We start from the raw sequence: 18,983 nt of genomic DNA on the forward strand, positions 1-18,983 counted from the left end.
GGGATCCTTCAGTCCGCAGGCTGATGCTCTATCCACTGAGCCAAACCAGCCAGGGCTGCCCTTCAGCGTTTATGATGCTGAAATGTATGTGTGAGCATATCTTGTAATGAATATGTTTCTCTCTTTGTGTGCATTTGTGTGTGGAGGAGGATGAGGGGTTAACATGATAGAACCCAAATCTGATCTGAGAGGGAGTGTAGCATAATAAGAGTGGGCCTGGGCCCTGGCCCTGGCTGGTATGTTTAGTGGTTAGTGTCAGCCCTCACACCAAGGGGTCACGGGTTCGATTTCCAATCAATGTCACACCTGCGTTGCAGGTTCCATCCTGGCCCCACTCAGGGTTCATGCAGGAGGCAACCAATCGATGTATCTCTTACATTGATGTTTTTCTCACCTCCCCCCCTTCCACACCTTCTTAAAAAAAAAAAAATGGAAAAAATATCCTCCGGTGCGGACTAACAACAACAAAAAAAATGGGCTCTGTATTAACTGATGTTTTCCTCAATAAATTCAAATTTTAAAAAAGTGAGCTCTGGAACCAAGTTGCTTGGGTTTGGATCCTGGCTCTGCCACCTCCTAGTTGTGTGACTGACCTTACTCTCTCTGTATCATATGTTTTGTTTTTTAATATTTTTATTGATTTTTTTGCAGAGAGGAAGGGAGAGGGATAGAGAGTTAGAAACATCGATGAGAGAGAAACATTGATCAGCTGCCTCCTGCATACTCCCTACTGGGGATGTGCCTGCAACCAAGGTACATGCCCTTGACCAGAATCGAACTTGGGACCTTTCAGTCCACAGGCCGATGCTCTATCCACTGAGCCAAACCAGTCAGTGGATATGTTTTTATTGATTTTAGAAGAAGGGAGTGGGAGAGAGAGAGACATCAGTACCCCAACTGGGGACCAAACCTACAATCTTGGCAAGTGCTTTGACCAGGAATCAAGCCGGGACCTTTTGGTGCACAGGACAATGCTCAACCAACTGAGTCACACTGGCCAGGACTTGTATCTTCATTTTAAAATTAGGAATTAAAAATATCTCCCACTTCAAAGATAGTTGACAAGATTCATTGAGTTAGTATAAATGTGTTTGGTTCAGTGCTGGGCATATATAGTAATTGTTTGTCTTTATTAATACCATTATAGTAATACTAGAGGCCTGGTGCATGTTTTTGTGCACTGGTGGGGTCCCTCGGCCTGGCCTATGGGGATCAGGCTGAAACCGGGCAGTCTGACATCCCCCAAGGGGTCCCGGAGTGCAAGAGGGCACTCTGCAAAGTTGCTGTCACTCAACAGCTCCTGCATTGAGCGTCTGCCCCCTGGTGGTCAGTGCGCGTCATAACTACCAGTCACTTAGCCTTTTATATACTGTACTAGAGACCCGGTGCATGAAATTCATGCACGGGTAGGGTCCCTAGGCCTGGCCAGCGATCAGGGCCGATTGGGGCCTTCTGGCTGCTCACTGGGGCCTCCCTTTCCTGGCTGCTGGCTGCAGGCCAGGGCCTTCCTTTGTTCTGCGCTGCCCTCTGGTGGTCAGCGCATATCATAGTGAGCAATAGAACTCCAAGTCAAACTCCCATTGGAACACTTTAAATATTAGCTTCTTATATATATAGAAATAGATTCCTATTACTACTAGTAATAGAGTGGGGAAGAGGTTCAGGAACAGTCTGTGAACAATGAAATAACAGATTTTTGCATACATGGAAATGTACTTGACACTGGCGAACAAAATATGGAGACACAATCTTTTTATTCTTCTGAAATGTCTCTTTTGTAACTTAATTTCACATAACTTGTTACCAACGACACAGCTTTGGGAGTGTGAGAAAGATGCCAGAACTGAGCTAACATGTAGCTTTCTGAGACCACAGCTACAGAGAGGAGCCTGCCTGAGCTGGTTCCCAGGCCAGGTAACCAGACCGCTCAGCTTCGGGAAAAGCCTTGCCTCTTTGGAGCCGACCTTCGGGCGCCCGAATCCAGTGAAGCTGCTCCACACCGGGCCCTTTCCGTGTCCTCGAGGGTTTCTGTCACAGCCCCATCATTTCAACAGAAGCCCAGGTGGCTAATCACAGGCTCCTGGCATTCAGGCGACCCCGTTTTCACATGTCTAACCTGTTGGTAGGAACATTTCAATTCCAGGTAATCCTGAGTGCATTACCCTAGATGCTGATGAGGTTTTCAGTGTTGGTTGAGACCGATGTGCAGAGAAATGAAGGGAAATTGGTGTGAGCCATTAATGGCGTGTCCTGCTCAGCCTCTCTTCAAGCACTCAGTAGCCACACGTGAAGGTAGGGCTCAGCCTATCGATTGTGCTGCTATCGATGAGAAATGCCTGTGGGCACTCACCTGGCCCCGGGGAGAGCTCCCAGAGACATTGCCCTTTTTGGAGCTGATGTGGCTGGACAGGCCTTTGTGGTTCTTACTGTGACTGTAAGATGCAGTTCAGCAACAACCATCGGGGGAACTTGGAAAAACCACAGTGTGTTACAGGTACATGGTGTGCCCAGGGCCATACTGTGAGGTCAATATTGGTTTGCTATTCATCTGTGAGCTAAATTAATTACTATTCAGAAATGCCTTCTGATCCAGCAGCCAATGTGGTATTTTGGAAAGGAACTGTAGATGTCTCCCACATCAGCCCAAATAGAATGAAGTGAAATCCAGTTCTGTCTCCATCACATGGCTCCTGACCATTTGGCAAGAGGTATTTATGGTCTTTATATCAAAAGGCTTTGCTCCCCAAACTAAAACCCTGAGGTGTGACTGTCAGGAAGCAAATGTTAACGGCATTCTGGCTTATCACTGCAAGCTTTTTTCTCATCCGCCCATGACCAAGCTGTTTTAAACTGTTCCGGAGTGTTCCAAGCATCCTCGCCCCTCTTTGATCTTTCCTCACTACCCTCTTCTTCAAGTGAGAAGCAAAAGTCAGTGGAAACATAGTTGAAGGGTTGGGGAGACAGAAAAGAGATGAAAAAGAGCAAACCTTGTCCTCCTAACCCTGTGCCTTTAGGTCCAAAGCAAAATCGGAAAGGACAGTGGTATCCCCTGGCCTCAGAGTCAGCTGTTGTGGCCTCTGGTCTGAACCCAGGATTGAGAACTAGTGGCAAGTCTACACTTGGGTCTGAAATGCTACTCAGCAGACACTAGAAGACCCACCACCTTTGGTTTAGCGATGCCCTCTGGCGGGTGCTATTGGCTGGATGACCACACTCAGCAAGTGCAGTGGGTCTTTTCACTTGGCACCTGGGCCATAAGGACTGGACTGGTGTCCAGGGGCAGGTGGTTCAGGGCGCCGTCCCCATACAGCTGCAGGCTGTTGCGGGCGATCAGCTCCCTGGCCATGAGCACGAAGACTTCGTCTATGTTCTTGGACTCCTTAGCTGATGTCTCCAAAACAGCAAGGAGGCCGTATTTCTCAGCCAGCGTGCAGGCATCCTCGAACAGAACATGCCGTTTCTCCCACAGGTCACATTTGTTCCCTGGGAGTGAGAGAGAAGCAAATATTGCATTGAGTAACTTAATCTGATTTTTTAAAAATGAGCTTTAGAAAGAACATCTTAGTTCAGCAATATGCATGCATGCACTTCTTTCCAAATAGTAATTGAGGCCAAATTTAATGAAAATGAAACCACAGATGAATGGAAACAGAGCCACTGTCTTAATTCACTGTTCTTAAGATCTTTAAGAGCTGTGAGGAATGGACCAGAGGTGCACGTTATTGGCTGGGACAGGTGGAGCCTCCGTATTCTTGGGAGGGGCCGTCTCTCCTACGTGTGACAAGGTAAGAAGGTGCCAGAGCGATTCCCTCTTGCTTCTCTCTTCTCCCTTCAGATCTCGTTCCTCTTTCTCCCTAACTACAAAGTGTTGGACACCGAGATAGAACCTGGTCGAGCTGGAACTTGTCAGGATTTCTTGGGTTGAAGCTGTGGAATGTATAATGAAGGACTTATTTTGTTAGTTGTAACTTGCATACAACAAAATGCACAGACTGCACACTCAGTGGGTCTTGATGAATGTGTACCAAGTATGCAAGTGGTTTGAGATTGTCCACTAGAGTGAGACCATTGCAAGACCATGCAGTTCTGCTCTCAGGTATGTACCCAAGGGAAGTAGGAGCCCATGTGCATCCATACACATACAAGAGCCTTCAGAGCAGCAATTTTCCTAATTGTCCCAACTGAAAACAACTCGAATGTCCATCACCAACAGAAGGGAGAAATGAAAGTAATGTTGAGGGAAAGAAGCTTAGACAAAACAACGCTCAGTACAATGACATTTATAGAAGGTTCAAAAACAATAGCAAAGTAGAACGGCTGATAAAGAAAATGGGGCGATGTCATAAAAGCCATGATGGGGTTACTTTGGGGGAGAAGATGAGGCAATTGGGAGGGACAGGAAGGGGAGCTGGGGGGCAGGGTGCATTCTTTCTTGACCCAGGTGGTGTTTACACAAGCGTTCCCCTTGTGATATATCAGTGTTTGCATACTTTTCTCTCTATGCATTATTTCCCAATAAAAAAGATTGAAAAAATACTTTCTCCTAGAGAGTCGGCAGACAGATCTGTTGTGGTGGGAGGGCGGTGTTCAGTGAGGTGGATGGATTGAGCAAAAAGGAAAAAAAGGGAACTCGTGGACATGGACAACAGTGTGGTGATTGTGAGGGAGGACGGGGGAGGTGGAAGAAGGTATAAGGGGAATAAATGGTGATGGGGAAAAAAGAAAAGATAAAGAAAAAATACTCGGCATCATAGGCACCAGCCTGGTCATTGACAAAGCTAGATTTTTATCATAATTCTCCCCAAATAAGGTTAAATCCAAGGGCTATTACCCTTCCTGGGACTGTGGTAGGCCGGCAAATGGTCCCTAAGACACATGGTTCTACCCCCTGGGAGTTGTAAATGTTACTTTATCTGCAAAAATATTTGCAGATATGATTAAGTTAAGAATCTTGAGCCCTAGAGATAATTCTGGATTAGCTGGGTGGGCCCTAAGTGCAATCATGTGTAGTCTTGCATGAAGGAGATAGAGGGAGACTTGAGTACACACACACAGGAGGTGATGAGAAATCAGAGGGAGCCTCGAGCCCAGAACACTGACAGCCATGGAGGAGACAAGGAACGGATTCCCCCTGAGAGCCTCCAGAGGAGCATGGTCCTGCCGACACCGTGATTTCTGCCCAGGGATTCCGATCCCAGATTTCTGGCCTCCAGAACGGAGTGAGACCACGCTTCTGTTGTTTTCACAAGGAGGTACTCAGTTGATGGTAATTCGCAGCTACAGGAAACTAACTCAGGTATGTAGCTTCAAGAAAACTACGCGTTTTTATAGCGTGTGAGGTTTAAGTTCAGGGCATAGCCCTGCTTCTAGAGGAAAGGTGTGAGAGTCCCTTGGTTGGGACAGGGATGCTTCCAGAGTAGGAATCCTGAGCCAGGAGTCTCGGCCACCCCTCACCCTGACCTGTGGCTTCTGGGCTGCTTGCACTGGTTCTGACTGCTCCTCCCACCTGCCCCAGGGCCACCCCTGGTTAACTGACCGTCCCCTGTTCTGCCTCCCAACAGCTGGTGGTTGCACACCTCAGGACAAGCCAGGACACCTGGTGGGAGGGAAAGAAACATGTGCTTGCTCCAGCAGTTTGAGACTTTGCTCGCTAAGTGTTCTGTGTGGACACCAGAGTTGCATGGGCCCTGCCCCCGAGAAAGGGGTTCTTCATCTTGTTAGGGAGGCAAGAGAGACACTTGGACAATTTAAGAGCCAAATGGCCCTAGCTGGATTGGCTCAAGTGGCTAAAGCATCGACCTGAGGACTGAAGGGTCCCAGGTTCGATTCCGGGCAAGGGCACATGCCTGGGTTGTGGGCTTGATCTCCAGTGTGGGGCGTGCAAAAGGCAGCTGATCAATGATTCTCTGTCATCATTGACGTTTCTGTCTCTCCTCTCCCTTCCTCTCTGAGAGCAATAAAAATATGTAAAAATAAATAAAATAAAATAAAAACGAGCCAAATACCCTGGCCAGTGTGGCTCAGTTGGTTGAGCATTGTCCCATGCACTGAGGGCTTGCCAGTTAGATTCCAGGTGAGGGTACAGGCCCAGGTTGCGGGCTTGTCCCTGGTAGGGTGTGTGCAGGAGGCTGCTATTGATCTCTCTCTTTCCCTCTCCCTCTCTCTCTAAAATCAACAAAAAACATTTAAAAAATAAAAAATAGTTATATAAGAATTTGCCCATCTAAGACAGGCCATGAAACAACACATCCTAAGGACCAGGTGAATGGTACACGTTGTTAACCTTACAGGTGTACCATCCCTTATCCACATTTCCCAAATCCAAAAAACTCTGAAACCCCTACATTTTTTGGTAATTTATCTGACAGTAAAATCTGCCCTGCACTGGCCATTTGAAGTTTTTAGTCAACCTTCTTTGTATGACCATATATTTCACTGCATATATATTAATGCATTTGATCATGGGATGTTGGCCCAGAAACTCCTGAGGGTGTTAGGTAACATAGCATGCACCCACCTAAGATTCAATAAATTCTGGACTCTTGCCGAAACCGGTTTGGCTCAGTGGATAGAGCGTCGGCCTGCGGACTGAAAGGTCCCAGGTTTGATTCCGGTCAAGGGCATGTACCTGGGTTGCGGACACATCCCCAGTAGGAGATGTGCAGGAGGCAGCTGATCGATGTTTCTCTCTCATCGATGATTCTAACTCTCTATCCCTCTCCCTTCCTCCCTGTAAAAAATCAATAAAAAATATAAAAATAAATAAATTCTGGACTCTGAAATCTTTGGCCTTCAGGGTTTTCACTGAGAGACTGTAGACGTGTAACTGTAAAAGAATTTCAGGGGAGAACCAAGATGGCGGCATAGGTTAACGCCGGAGTTTGCTGCTTTGAACAACTACTTCAAAAGTGAAACCAAAAAACGGAACGGACATCACCCAGAACCATAGGAACGCTGGCTGAGTGGAAGTCCTACAACTAGGAGGAAAGAGAAACGCATACGGACACTCAGAGGAGGCGCAGTGCTGAAGTCAAGTTCTGAGGTGCGGAGTGGGCGGAGCGGGCTGGCGGCGGAGGGCGCGGTTGGTGTTTTCAATCGGGAGGGAGTCGCAGAATCTGAGCTCCAGATCCGGGCGAGTCTTTAGGGACCCAGACTCAAACGGGAGAAGCGGGACTGTCTGGCTTCGGTCAGAGCGAGTGCAGCTTTCTCTCCGAGCTTTGCAGCGGGTGCTGGGACTCAGAGAGGCAGAGCCCCTGGGGACAGGACTGAGAGCCGCCATAACTGCTCTCTCCGGCCCACCCTGTTGATCCTGTGCGACCCGCCCCGCCCAAGCCCTGCACACAGGCATTTGCCGGATAGCCTCAGGCAAAGGCTAGATTAGCACCTCCCTAGAGGACAGAAGTTCTCTCACTGCTGACACAGCTGATTCTCATAGCCACTTGGCCTGGAGGTCAAACCCTCCCTGGAATTAGCTACAACAATCAAGATTTAACTACAAGACTGCGAACAAAGACCACTAGGGGGTGCACCAAGGAAGCATAACAAAATGCGGAGACAAAGAAACAGGACAAAATTGTCAATGGAAGATATAGAGTTCAGAACCACACTTTTAAGGTCTCTCAAGAACTGTTTAGAAGCCGCCGATAAACTTAATGAGATCTACAAGAAAACTAATGAGACCCTCGATCTTATATTGGGGGACCAACTAGAAATTAAGCATACACAGACTGAAATAAAGAATATTATACAGACTCCCGACAGCAGACCAGAGGAGCGCAAGAATCAAGTCAATGATTTGAAATGCGAGGAAGCAAAAAACACCCAACCGGAAAAGCAAAATGAAAAAAGAATCCAAAAATGTGAGGATAGTGTAAGGAGCCTCTGGGACAGCTTCAAGCGTACCAACATCAGAATTATAGGGGTGCCAGAAGATGAGAGAGAGCAAGATATTGAAAACCTATTTGAAGAAATAATGACAGAAAACTTCCCCCACCTGGTGAAAGAAATGGACTTACAGGTCCAAGAAGCGCGGAGAACCCCAAACAAAAGGAATCCAAAGAGGATCACACCAAGACACATCATAATTAAAATGCCAAGAGCAAAAGACAAAGAGAGAATCTTAAAAACAGCAAGAGAAAGAAACTCAGTTACCTACAAGGGAATACCCATACGACTGTCAGCTGATTTCTCAACAGAAACTTTGCAGGCCAGAAGGGAGTGGCAAGAAATATTCAAAGTGATGAATACCAAGAACCTACAACCAAGATTACTTTATCCAACAAAGCTATCATTCAGAATTGAAGGTCAGATAAAGAGCTTCACAGATAAGGAAAAGCTAAAGGAGTTCATCACCACCAAACCAGGATTATATGAAATGCTGAAAGGTATCCTTTAAGAAGAGGAAGAGGAAGAAAAAGGTAAAGATACAAATTATGAACAACAAATATGCATCTATCAACAAGTGAATCTAAGAATCAAGTGAATAAATAATCTGATGAACAGAATGAACTGGTGATTATAATAGAATCAGGGACATAGAAAGGGAATGGACTGACTATTCCTGGGGGGGAAAGGGGTGTGGGAGATGCGGGAAGAGACTGGACAAAAATCGTGCACCTATGGATGAGGACAGTGGGTGGGGAGTGAGGGCGGAGGGTGGGGCGGGAACTGGGAGGAGGGGAGTTATGGGGGGGGGAAAAGAGGAACAAATGTAATAATCTGAACAATAAAGATTTAATTTAAAAAAAAAATAAAATAAAAAAAAAAAAAAAAGAATTTCAGTGGCTCTAGCTGGTTTGGCTCAGTGGATAGAGTTTCGGCCTGCGGACTGAAGGGTCCCAGGTTCAATTCTGGTCAAGGGCACATGCTCAGGTTTCGAGCTCAATTCCCCATAGGGGTTGTGCAGGAGGCAGCTGATCAATGATTCTCATCATTGATGTTTCTCTCTCTCTCTCTCTCTTGCCGGGAGCCGGTCCATCGTTGCTGTTTCAAGGGACCTGGCATATATGGCATACTGTTCTTAATATGTTTGCTCACCTTCTTGGCACTATGTGTTTTAACCAAGGTCTCTGAGAAAGGTTGTTTCCCCAGGTAAGGATTTTCCCCTGAAGTTAGGGAGGGAATAAAACCCCTCAACTAAGTGCCAGGCGGGTAATTAATCACTTTAACTACGAACAATCGTGCTTAAGCTACATAATCTTTACTCCCTGGAATGAAGATAAGAAACGCCCTAACCTTTGTAATAGAGATTGATAGGATTGAATCAACTGGTATAAATACAGATGCAACAAGACAGCAAGACCCAGAACTTAGAACACAGAACTTAGAACACAGAACTTAGAATACAGAACCAGGAGAGACAGAACCTAGGCACAGAACCTACACAGAACGTTCTCTAGAGACAGAAGAACTTCGCTGGAGAGAACATGGCAAAAGATCCTGGACTGAACCTGACTACAGAAATTGGCAAGAGAACCTAACTAGAACCTGGTGACTGAACCTGGCTGGAGAACCTGGACTGAACCTGGCTGGAGAACCTAGCGAGGGAACATGGCTACAGAACCTGGCTGGAGAACCTGGAGAACCTAGCAAGACAACATGGACACAGAACCTGGCTGGAGATCCTAGGCAGAACCTCTCTGGAGATCCAGACCAGAACTTGGCTGGAGATCCTGGCTGGAGAGCCTGGCTAGGCTGCTGATCAGCTGAACGCTGTCTCTGTATCATTCCTTCTTCGCCGACTCCATCCACACCTTTGGGGACCCCTGGACCTGCTGGGGTTGGACTCTGGCACTCTCTCTCTCCCTTCCTCTCTGAAATCAATTATATATATTAAAAGAATTTCAGTGAAAGGTTTGCCCAAGATCCTAAGGGGATAAATAGCAGATGCTGAAGAAAGTTATGAGACAGAGCAGCCAGTATAACCTACAGAAGAAAGTTGGCTTCTTGACCCCTCACTCTGATAGAAGGTCTGAAGAGTTAGGTCAGGAACAGAGCTGAGGGGGACAAGAAAAAGATACGAGGCCAGTCAGCCATCTCCGGAAGAAAGCAGGAACCTTGTCAGTCGGGTTCAGGAATTTGTGTGTTATCTGGGGGACCATGGGGGACCAGTGAGGATTTTAAACAAAGGGGCATCACATCACCAAGGAGCTGAGCTTCCTGTGAGTGGCTGGAGGGGGAGGAACAGTAGGAATCAACGCACAGTCATCTCTTTGCCATTTGTGTGGTGGGAAGTGGCTGCCAGGGGCTGGGGTAGACAGAATGGAAAAATAGTAAAAGGGACAGGAACACTTCCATAAGGGAACAAGACATTTGACTTTCCTAGATTAAGGCACGGAGGCCAATGACAGAAAACAGAAAGCCCCCTTGTATTAGCCCTGGGGTGATGGGGACATGTCCAGGTCATCTTTAGGGGCATTTCTAGAATCAATTAAGAACTGGGGCAGTGTGGCTCAGTTGGTTGGGCATCATTCTGTGCACCAAAAGGCTGCAAAACGAAAACACTACTAGAGAAATAACAGAAACATTCACACTTCTCTCTGAATGTACAATAGGACTGGCTCACATTTCCAGCTGCAAGTTCACTTTGTGTAGTTGAAGTTCCTGTTAGTTTTGATGTTGATGTGTTGAGATTCACTTAGGGTCTTAACAGGTATAAGAAGTCATTCAAGCCCTGGTGGGACTCAGTTGGTTGGGCATCATCCAGTCTGCTAAGAGGTCACCATTTTGATTCCTAGTCAAGGTACATGCCCAGGTTACAGGCTCGACCCCCAGTAGGGGGCGTGCAGGAGGCAGCCCATTGATGCTTCTCTCTTCCTCTCTCTCTCAAAAATCAATAAAAACTTTTTTTTTTTTTTTTTAAAAGAAGTCATTCAAGTGTGTGTTGGGTGAGTCAGTTACATTCATCTGAATGGCTCCCTCAGGGGTTTGGGGCCACTGCCTGGGAACCTCAGCCTACAGAGTACTTTCTGTGTGGTCTGCACAGACTGTGCAGCAAACCAGCTGGGGCTCCTGCATGGAGAGGTCTGAACTGTTTTGATTTTAAAGGACCACTCCACTGTTTATGTTCAGGAGTATCCTCATAATATCACCTCCTAAACCACCATCCTGAGCAAGTCTCCAGAATGAGAAACTCTAGGGTGGGGCCTTGGGATCTGTTTTCTTAACAAGTTCACACCACCCCCTCTCATTTCCAAGTGAACCTGATGGAATTTCTGGGCCAGGCCCTCTTACCATTTGCACTCTATGATTTCATGCTTCTCTGCCACCGGAAACACGCAAAAAGCTGAGTGTCAGCAGAGGGGGGCTAATGAAACAAAGTTAAACCCTTTGAAAACTCCATACCGATCAGCATAATGACCAAGTTCGCAGCTCCGTATTTTTCTATCTCGTGAATCCAGTGAGGAACGGACTCAAAGGTGGACCGCCGGGTCAGGTCGTAGGCGATGATGGCCGCGTGGGCGCTGCGGTAGTAGCTCTGGGTGATGGTCCGGAAGCGCTCCTGGCCTGCGGTGTCCCACACCTGCATCTGGAGACGGGCGGGAAAGGGGATGGCATCAGGAGCTCCCACAGCCGATGGGGACTTGCTCCCTGATTGTCTGCAAAATGCAGTTTCCTGGGTTTTACCTGGAGATATCCAAATTCAGGAGGTCTGGGCTGGGGCGCAGGAGTCTGTTGTTCCAGTTGCGCCCCAGGGTAATTTGGGCGGGCTCGCAGGCTTGGGAGCCACCACCTCCGGGAGGCTTAGTCGGAGAGTGGGACCCAGTGTCCTGGGGTCTGGTGTTCTTTCCCCTTTGCATCACAATCATCCCTTCCTCCAGATTTGGGGCCTTATCTCTTGACCCTGCCCATTGCTATTAACACTGGAAAAGGAAGTAATGTTGGCTGAACTGTTTTGATTTTCAAGGACCACTCCACTGTTTATGTTCAGGAGTATCCTCATAATATCACCTCCTAAACCACCATCCTGAGCAATGGCGCCAATTTATACACATACCAATGTCTTGGGTACCTGTTTCTTCATATACTTACATTATTTACAAAATTATTTATTTATTTAAAAATAGCCGAAACCGGTTTGGCTCAGTGGGTAGAGCATCGGCCTGCGAACTGAAAGGTCCCAGGTTTGATTCCGGTCAAGGGCATGTACCTGGGTTGTGGGCACATCCACAGTAGGAGATGTGCAGGAGGCAGCTGATCGATGTTTCTCTCTCATCGATGTTTCTAACTCTCTCTCTCCCTTCCTCTCTGTAAAAAATCAATAAAATGTATAGCCTGCAGACTGAAAGGTCCCAGGTTTGATTCTGGTCAAGGGCATGTACCTGGGTTGCGGGCACATCCCCAGTGGAAGATGTGCAGGAGGCAGTTGATCGATGTTTCTCTCTCATCGATGTTTCTAACTCTCTATCTCTTTCCCTTCCTCTCTGTAAAAAATCAATAAAATATATTTTTTAAAAAATCAATAAAATAAATAAATAAAATATTTCAGAGGGGAAGGAAGGAGAGATAGAAACATCAATGATGAAAGAGAATCATTGATTGGCTGCCTCCTGCACATTCCCTACTAGGGATTGAGCCTGCAACCTGGCGTGTCCCCTGACCGGAATTAAACCGTGACCTCCTGGTTCATAGGTTGACACCTAACCATTGAGCCATGCCAGCCAGGCACAAAATTTATTTTTTAAATAAAGTTTGCAAACATACAAGACTAGAGAGAATAGAGCAATGAACCCTCATATACCTATCATTCCAGATTCCATAATCTTACCTAATAATAGACAAACATGTAAATTAACCATCCCTCCGCTATGCTCACTAGCCAATCAGGAGTATGCAAATTAACCCAACAAAGATGGCGGTTAATTTCCATACATAGGGGTGAAGTGGCGGAGTGAAGACTGAAGGCTCCAGAGCCGCGAAGACGGAAGGCTCTGTCCAGAGTGAAGGCCTGGGTGCTGGGTGCTGGAGGAAAACCAGTGCCGGCAGCCAGGGGAAGGGAAGGCCTATTGCACGAATCTCTTCATGCAATGGGCCACTAGTCTATATATAAAAGCCTAATATGCAAATTGACCACAGGGGAGTTCGACCGGGAAACACATCACTCGCTCACTATAATGTGCGCTGACCACCAGGGGGCAGCATGGAATGAAGGAAGGCCCCAGCTAGCAGCCAGAAGGCTCTGATCAGCCCTGATCGCAGGCCAGGTCTAGGGACCCTACCCATGCATGAATTTCATGCACCGGGCCTCTAGTTATTCAATAATTATCAAGATTTTGCCACTTTTGCTACATCTAGCCTGTTCTGTTGATTTCTTTGTCCTTATTCTTTAATGTTTTTAAATTCTCATCTGAGGATATTTTTTTCATTGATTTTTAGAAGAGTGAAGAGGAGGGAAGGAAGAGGGCGGGAAAGAGAGAGAGAAACATCTATGTGAGAGAGATACATTGACTGGTTGCCTCCTGCACTTCCACATGTGCCCCAACCAGGGCCAGGGATTGTATCTGCAACCGAGGTATATGCCCTTGACCCGGAATTGAACCCTCTAACCACTGAGCTCCCGGCCAGGGCTCTTTGAGGTATTATTTTATTTATTTTTCTTGTCTGCAGTATCATACATAATCATCTAACTGCCTCTAGAATGTTCACACCTGTTACTGCAATTCAAAGCCCAGGAAGAACTACTCCTAGGATTTAGGTCAGTGAGGTATTATTATTATTATTATTATTATTATTTTATAATTATTTTAAAAATATTTTTTATTGATTTTTTACAGAGAGGAAGGGAGAGAGATAGAGAGTTAGAAACATCCACGAGAGAGAAACATCGATCAGCTGCCTCCTGCACACCACCTACTGGGGATGTGCCTGCAACCAAGGTACATGGCCTTGACCGGACTCAAACCTGGGACCCTTCAGTCTGCAGGCTGACGCTCTATCCACTGAGCCAAACCAGTTAGGGCACTGAGGTATTATTTTAAAGCAAATCCCAGACTTCATGTCATTTCATCCCTACTTACACATTGATGTACATCCCTATAAAAACGGACATTTTCTTTCATAAACACAATGCCATTATCACTAATAAACTTTTTTTTTTAAAATATATTTTATTGATTTTTTACAGAGAGGAAGGGAGAGATATAGAGAGTTAGAAACATCGATGAGAGAGAAACATCGATCAGCTGCCTCCTGCACATCTCCCACTGGGGATGTGCCCGAAACCCAGGCACATGCCCCTGACCGGAATCGAACCTGGGACCCTTCAGTCCGCAGGCTGACGCTCTATCCACTGAGCCAAACCAGTTCCGGCCACTAATAAACTTTTTGATAACTCCTTGATATTATTTAATGCCCAGTCCATATGAACATTTTCCTAATTGTCTCCAAAATGTATTTTTACAAAATCAGGATCCCAAACAAGATCCATTTATTACATTTTTACCCACACTTTTCAATCTTTTCTAATCAAATGGGTAAAAGACAGAATCTCACCATTAGCTTATTGTTTATTTAATTATGAATGCGGATGGGCACCTTTACATAAATGTATGAGCTCATTCTTATACAATTTGTGAAACAGCAGTTTTGTTCAGTCTGTGAATAGCCTACTTTTTTGTGTGTGCTTGGCTATTTAGCTTTTTTTCTTAGCTATTTATCAGGGCTCTTTTCACGCTAAAGCAATTAGCCATTTGTCAAGTCCCATATATGCAAATATTTCTTTCCAAGTGTCATTCATCTTTTGACTTGGTTCAGAGTGTTTCTGAATATGTAGAAATGTTACCTTTATATAGTTACATAGAAATATATACATTTGACCTTGAGATAGTTAGATTGAGCAGTATTTTCCCTTATGGCTTCTGGGCTTCTTGTCTTTTTCACATTATTTATTTTTTATTTTTATTGTTGACACTGTTACAGACATCCTGGGTTTCTCGTCTTACTGCAAAGCCCAATTTCCTCATTCCACAGCGATAAAACTGAATACACCTATGTTTTTTCCTGGTAGGTTTATGATTTCATGTTTTACATTCAAATCTTTTATTCCTCAGGCATGTGTTTCGGGGTTAGGAACTCTGGCTAAACTAGGGGGAGCGAACCCCAGGCCCCTCTGACCTTCACTTTCTTGCCGTCGATCTCCAGGGAGCGCACAGTGAAGTCCACCCCGATCGTGTTCTGCTGTGTCTCCGTGTAGACCCCGGATTTGAAATGCTGCACCACACAGGTCTTCCCCACGTTGGAGTCCCCGATGAGGATGATCTTGAACAAATAGTCGAAGTTCTCATCTGCTGCCCTGGCTGAGCTGGAGAACTGCATGGCGCTGCCTCCCTAGAGTGGAACTGGGCAGAAAAGGAGGGGTTCAGCGTCTCTTTAGTGAGCACAACCAGGCGCAAGCGCAGGCGCAGGCGCTGTTCAAGGCACTTGGGGTCCAGGACAAGACAAGGCAGGGGAGATCGTTGCTTTCATTGCACTAACATCCTCTTGGGCCCTGGTTGGTTTGGCTCAGTGGATAGAGCGTTGGCCTGTGGACTGAAGGGTCCCGGGTTCAATTCCGGTCAAGGGCACATGCTGGGGTTGCAGGCTCGATCCCCAGTAGGGGGCGTGCAGGAGGCAGCCAATCAATGATTCTCTCTCATTATTGATGTTTCTCTCTCCCCTCTCCCTTCCTCTCTGAAATCAATAAAAATATTGGTTGAAGGACACTAATTACCGATCAGGTACAAGAGAGCTGCCCCCCTAAGCTCACACCTGCCTTAGGTGGGTGGACATTACTTTAGGGGTACCCTCAGGATGAAGAGGTCCTACTGCCATTCTCTGCTGGGCTACACCGTCATCACAGTCAGATGACAGCATTGGTGGAAATCCTGGTCATTGAGACCAGGGGCTCCGTGCCCCATGGAGTGCCCACTCAGCAGGATGATGGCAGAGGAGATGCCCACAGGAGTGTTTTCCTGCCATTCTTCAGTTCATAGACATGCCTAGCTTTTCACGTGGTGGGAAGGACTCCAAATGTCCAGGCAACCAGCTACAAAGGACTGACAAGATCGGACCGAGAAGTCAGTTTAGGGAAGAGTGACATGGTCTCTTCTTCCGGCTCGCACCTACTTTTTCTTGACGAGGAAATTAGGATTTTGAGAAAATCCAAAAAGAAAACTGTAGTGGGGATGTTTATGGCATACTTCACCATAAGCTGGAAAATAAAGTTTCTAAATGACAGTGTTTCCCACACTAACTAATTATATCAAAATTATTTGGGGAGATAATTAAAAATACATATTCCCCAAGCCCATCCCAGATCTGCTAAAGATATTTAAAAACCCGTGTACAGCCCTAACCGGTTTGGCTCAGTGGATAGAGCATCGACCTGTGGACTGAAGGGTCCCAGGTTTGATTCTGGTCATGGGCATGTACCTTGGTTGCGGGTATATCCCCAGTGGGGGGTGTGCAGGAGGCAGCTGATCAATGTTTCTCTCTCATCGATGTTTCTAACTCTCAATCCTTCTCCCTTCCTCTCTGTAAAAAATCAATAAAATATATTTAAAAAAACAAAACAAAACAAAAAAAACCCAGTGTACACATACATGCACGCACCCGCCAGGTGATTCTGATGCCTGCCCAGCCAGGCTTGGAAAACACTGATCCACACAATCACGCGCCTGACATTTTATTCTCACCTTCCGCGTGTCTGCCCAACGACTCACCTACGCTTCAATATCACTGAGCATGAGGAACTCGCTACCCCCTGCAAAAATCCATTCTGTGTGCACAGCTCTAACTTACCTGGGGTTGAAATCTATCTCCCAGGGTTCCATCTGTTGACCCTCGTGCTATGCCAGGACTGGGCAGATTCCGATTCCACATGCCAGCCCATCAGATATTTGGAGCGCCAACCATATCCCCTGCAGGCAAATATCCTCAGGCCCTCAACGGTTCCTCAAAGACTATCGTCTTGGGTTTCCTCATAAAAATACATGAAACCTACCCCCATTGGATGATTAAAGTTGATGTGCTGCACTGCAAGTTGCTCCCTTCTTCACTTCCCCCCAGCTGTACTTTTTGGTTTTCTTTAAAGTCATGGAAAAGGACAAATTTATATCATTACACAAATTAAAATGCACACAGATATCCAGCCTATAGAAACCCCATGCTTCTCTCGCCTCCAAAACACCTGTGGCTCAATGATCCAGCAGACGGTGGACACCTGCAGCCCTTTGTTTCCCCTCTGACCTTTCAAATAAAGAAAGCCATTCCACTTCCGTGTCTTATCACCGTAACTTGAGCTGAAATCTTCCTTCTGTGCCTCACCCCACCCCATCCCAGGAAGTCCTCAGAATTTCCACGAAAGCCCCTTTACTCAACCTGCACGTCCTGCTAGGAGAACGCAGTGTCCGCCCGGGACGCCCTCCATCCTGCATCCGGTAGCCTCCACCCTCCCGGGTCACCGGTCGCCTACCTGTCGCGCTCTCTCACTTCTGGAAGCGGGAAAGGTTTTCTTTTTCTCCTTGTTTTCCTTTTCAGCCCTCAGGGCCCCTTCTTCCTGCTGCCTCGCTGCGCGGTGGGAACTGTAGTTCTGTCCCCAGGTGCCAGGTTTGGCTGCCCGAGAAAGTGAAAGGAAGTGGAAGCCCTCCCACTGCCCCTGAGCCCGCAGCTGCCGTTGGGCACAAAGCACAGGTGAGGCGCTGGCCAGCACTGGCCGCCCAGAGTCCGAACACTCGTCATCTTGCAAAGCCAGTTAACTGAGCCAATACCTATAAACCACCCGGGTCCTTCTTTCTACTCACTTCCTCTTATGCAGCCCCCACCCCCACCCCCCCACCCCCCGCCCCGTTTTTCCTGATGTCCCTTCTTTGGCTGGGGTGGGGGCTCCAGTGGCGAGAATACAATGTAAAGGATACAGAGCTGGGGCTTGAGTCTTTGCATTGTTTTGTGGATTCGAATTACTGTTCTTGAGGAGCCTCTAAGACAGTGGTTCTCAACCTTCTGGCCCTTTAAATACAGTTCCTCATGTTCTGACCCAACCATAAAATTATTTTCGTTGCTACTTCATCACTGTCATGTTGCTACTGTTATGAATCGTCATGTAAGTATCTGATATGCAGGATGGGCTTACCGCTGCACTAAGAGAAAGGAGGTGTTCCAAAGAGAAGATTAAAAAACGAAAATAACTTTGCATTTGTACGGAAGAAAGAGCTGAAAAAGCATTTGTTTCTTTCCCTCAAATACTCAACCACAGAACAGAGGTAATTTCTAGGTCTGAGGAAACAGGGTTTACCAGGCCCGGATGCTGGCACAAGAGACAAAGCCGGGGTGAATTTTCCTTAGTTTCCCCCCTGCGGAGCCTGGGAGGGTCGCTGGTTCTCAGACCATAGGATTAGATTTTCTCCCCTGTGGAGAAGGTAACATTTGGCAGTTAAGCCGTGTAGGTACAATATGCAAAACAGAGGCATCCTGTTTATAAAATATTTAAATTGGTATAGTGTTTTCAAACCATGGGCTGAGACCTAGTCCCGAGTCCTGAAATCAGCTTTAGTGGGTTGCAACCAGCATTTTTACAGAAGAAGTTCGCAAAAAAAATTCCAGAATGTATCTCACGTAATCAGGCTCAGGATTGTTCTGTGAAATGTTCGGGTCAGTTGCAGACCTGCCTGTGTATAGGGGGGCGGGGGAGGGGGTGAGGGAAAATGCATTTCTTCTGTGGCTGAGGTCTAGAGAGATTGAGAAGCCCTGCAACAGAGGACAATTTATTCAATATCGAACAGCGCCTTTCCCCCATGATTCCTTCAGATGATCTTTAAAATATGATTTATTTTGCTCCGGATTCCACTTACAGATAAATTGTGGGGAACTGCTCCTTTGAATAAAATAACCCCAATGCTGGCAGGCAGAGCAAGAAAACAAAAGACCCTGCCACAGGCTGCTGCAGCTGACTGCTGAGAGCCATGGTCATAGGTATGTGACTAGGAAATGAAATGTTCCTAGTCAAGACC

At 46.6% G+C, this 18,983-nt stretch overlaps 1 protein-coding gene and 1 non-coding gene across 3 annotated transcripts; both read right to left on the reverse strand.

The window, feature by feature from the left end:
* Positions 1-1,744: 1,744 nt before the first annotated feature.
* RAB19 (RAB19, member RAS oncogene family) lies at positions 1,745-17,643 on the reverse strand. Of its 2 annotated transcripts, none has more exons than XM_036328551.1 (4): positions 17,450-17,643; positions 15,112-15,335; positions 11,344-11,527; positions 1,745-3,483 (listed from the first exon to the last, which is right to left on the reverse strand). In XM_036328551.1, exons 2-4 carry the CDS (start codon positions 15,310-15,312, stop codon positions 3,215-3,217), a joined length of 654 nt encoding a protein of 217 aa, XP_036184444.1. In that variant the 5' UTR covers positions 15,313-15,335; positions 17,450-17,643; the 3' UTR covers positions 1,745-3,214. The 2 variants fall into 2 exon arrangements, with proteins under 2 accessions (XP_036184444.1, XP_036184445.1); XM_036328552.1 differs by lacking the exon at positions 17,450-17,643 and adding an exon at positions 16,777-17,434.
* Positions 13,594-13,709, reverse strand: LOC118666687. The gene has a single exon (XR_004971035.1).
* Positions 17,644-18,983: the final 1,340 nt, after the last annotated feature.

This window comes from Myotis myotis, unplaced genomic scaffold, assembly GCF_014108235.1.
Source record: "Myotis myotis isolate mMyoMyo1 unplaced genomic scaffold, mMyoMyo1.p scaffold_m19_p_11, whole genome shotgun sequence".
NCBI classification, from domain to species: Eukaryota; Metazoa; Chordata; class Mammalia; order Chiroptera; family Vespertilionidae; genus Myotis; species Myotis myotis.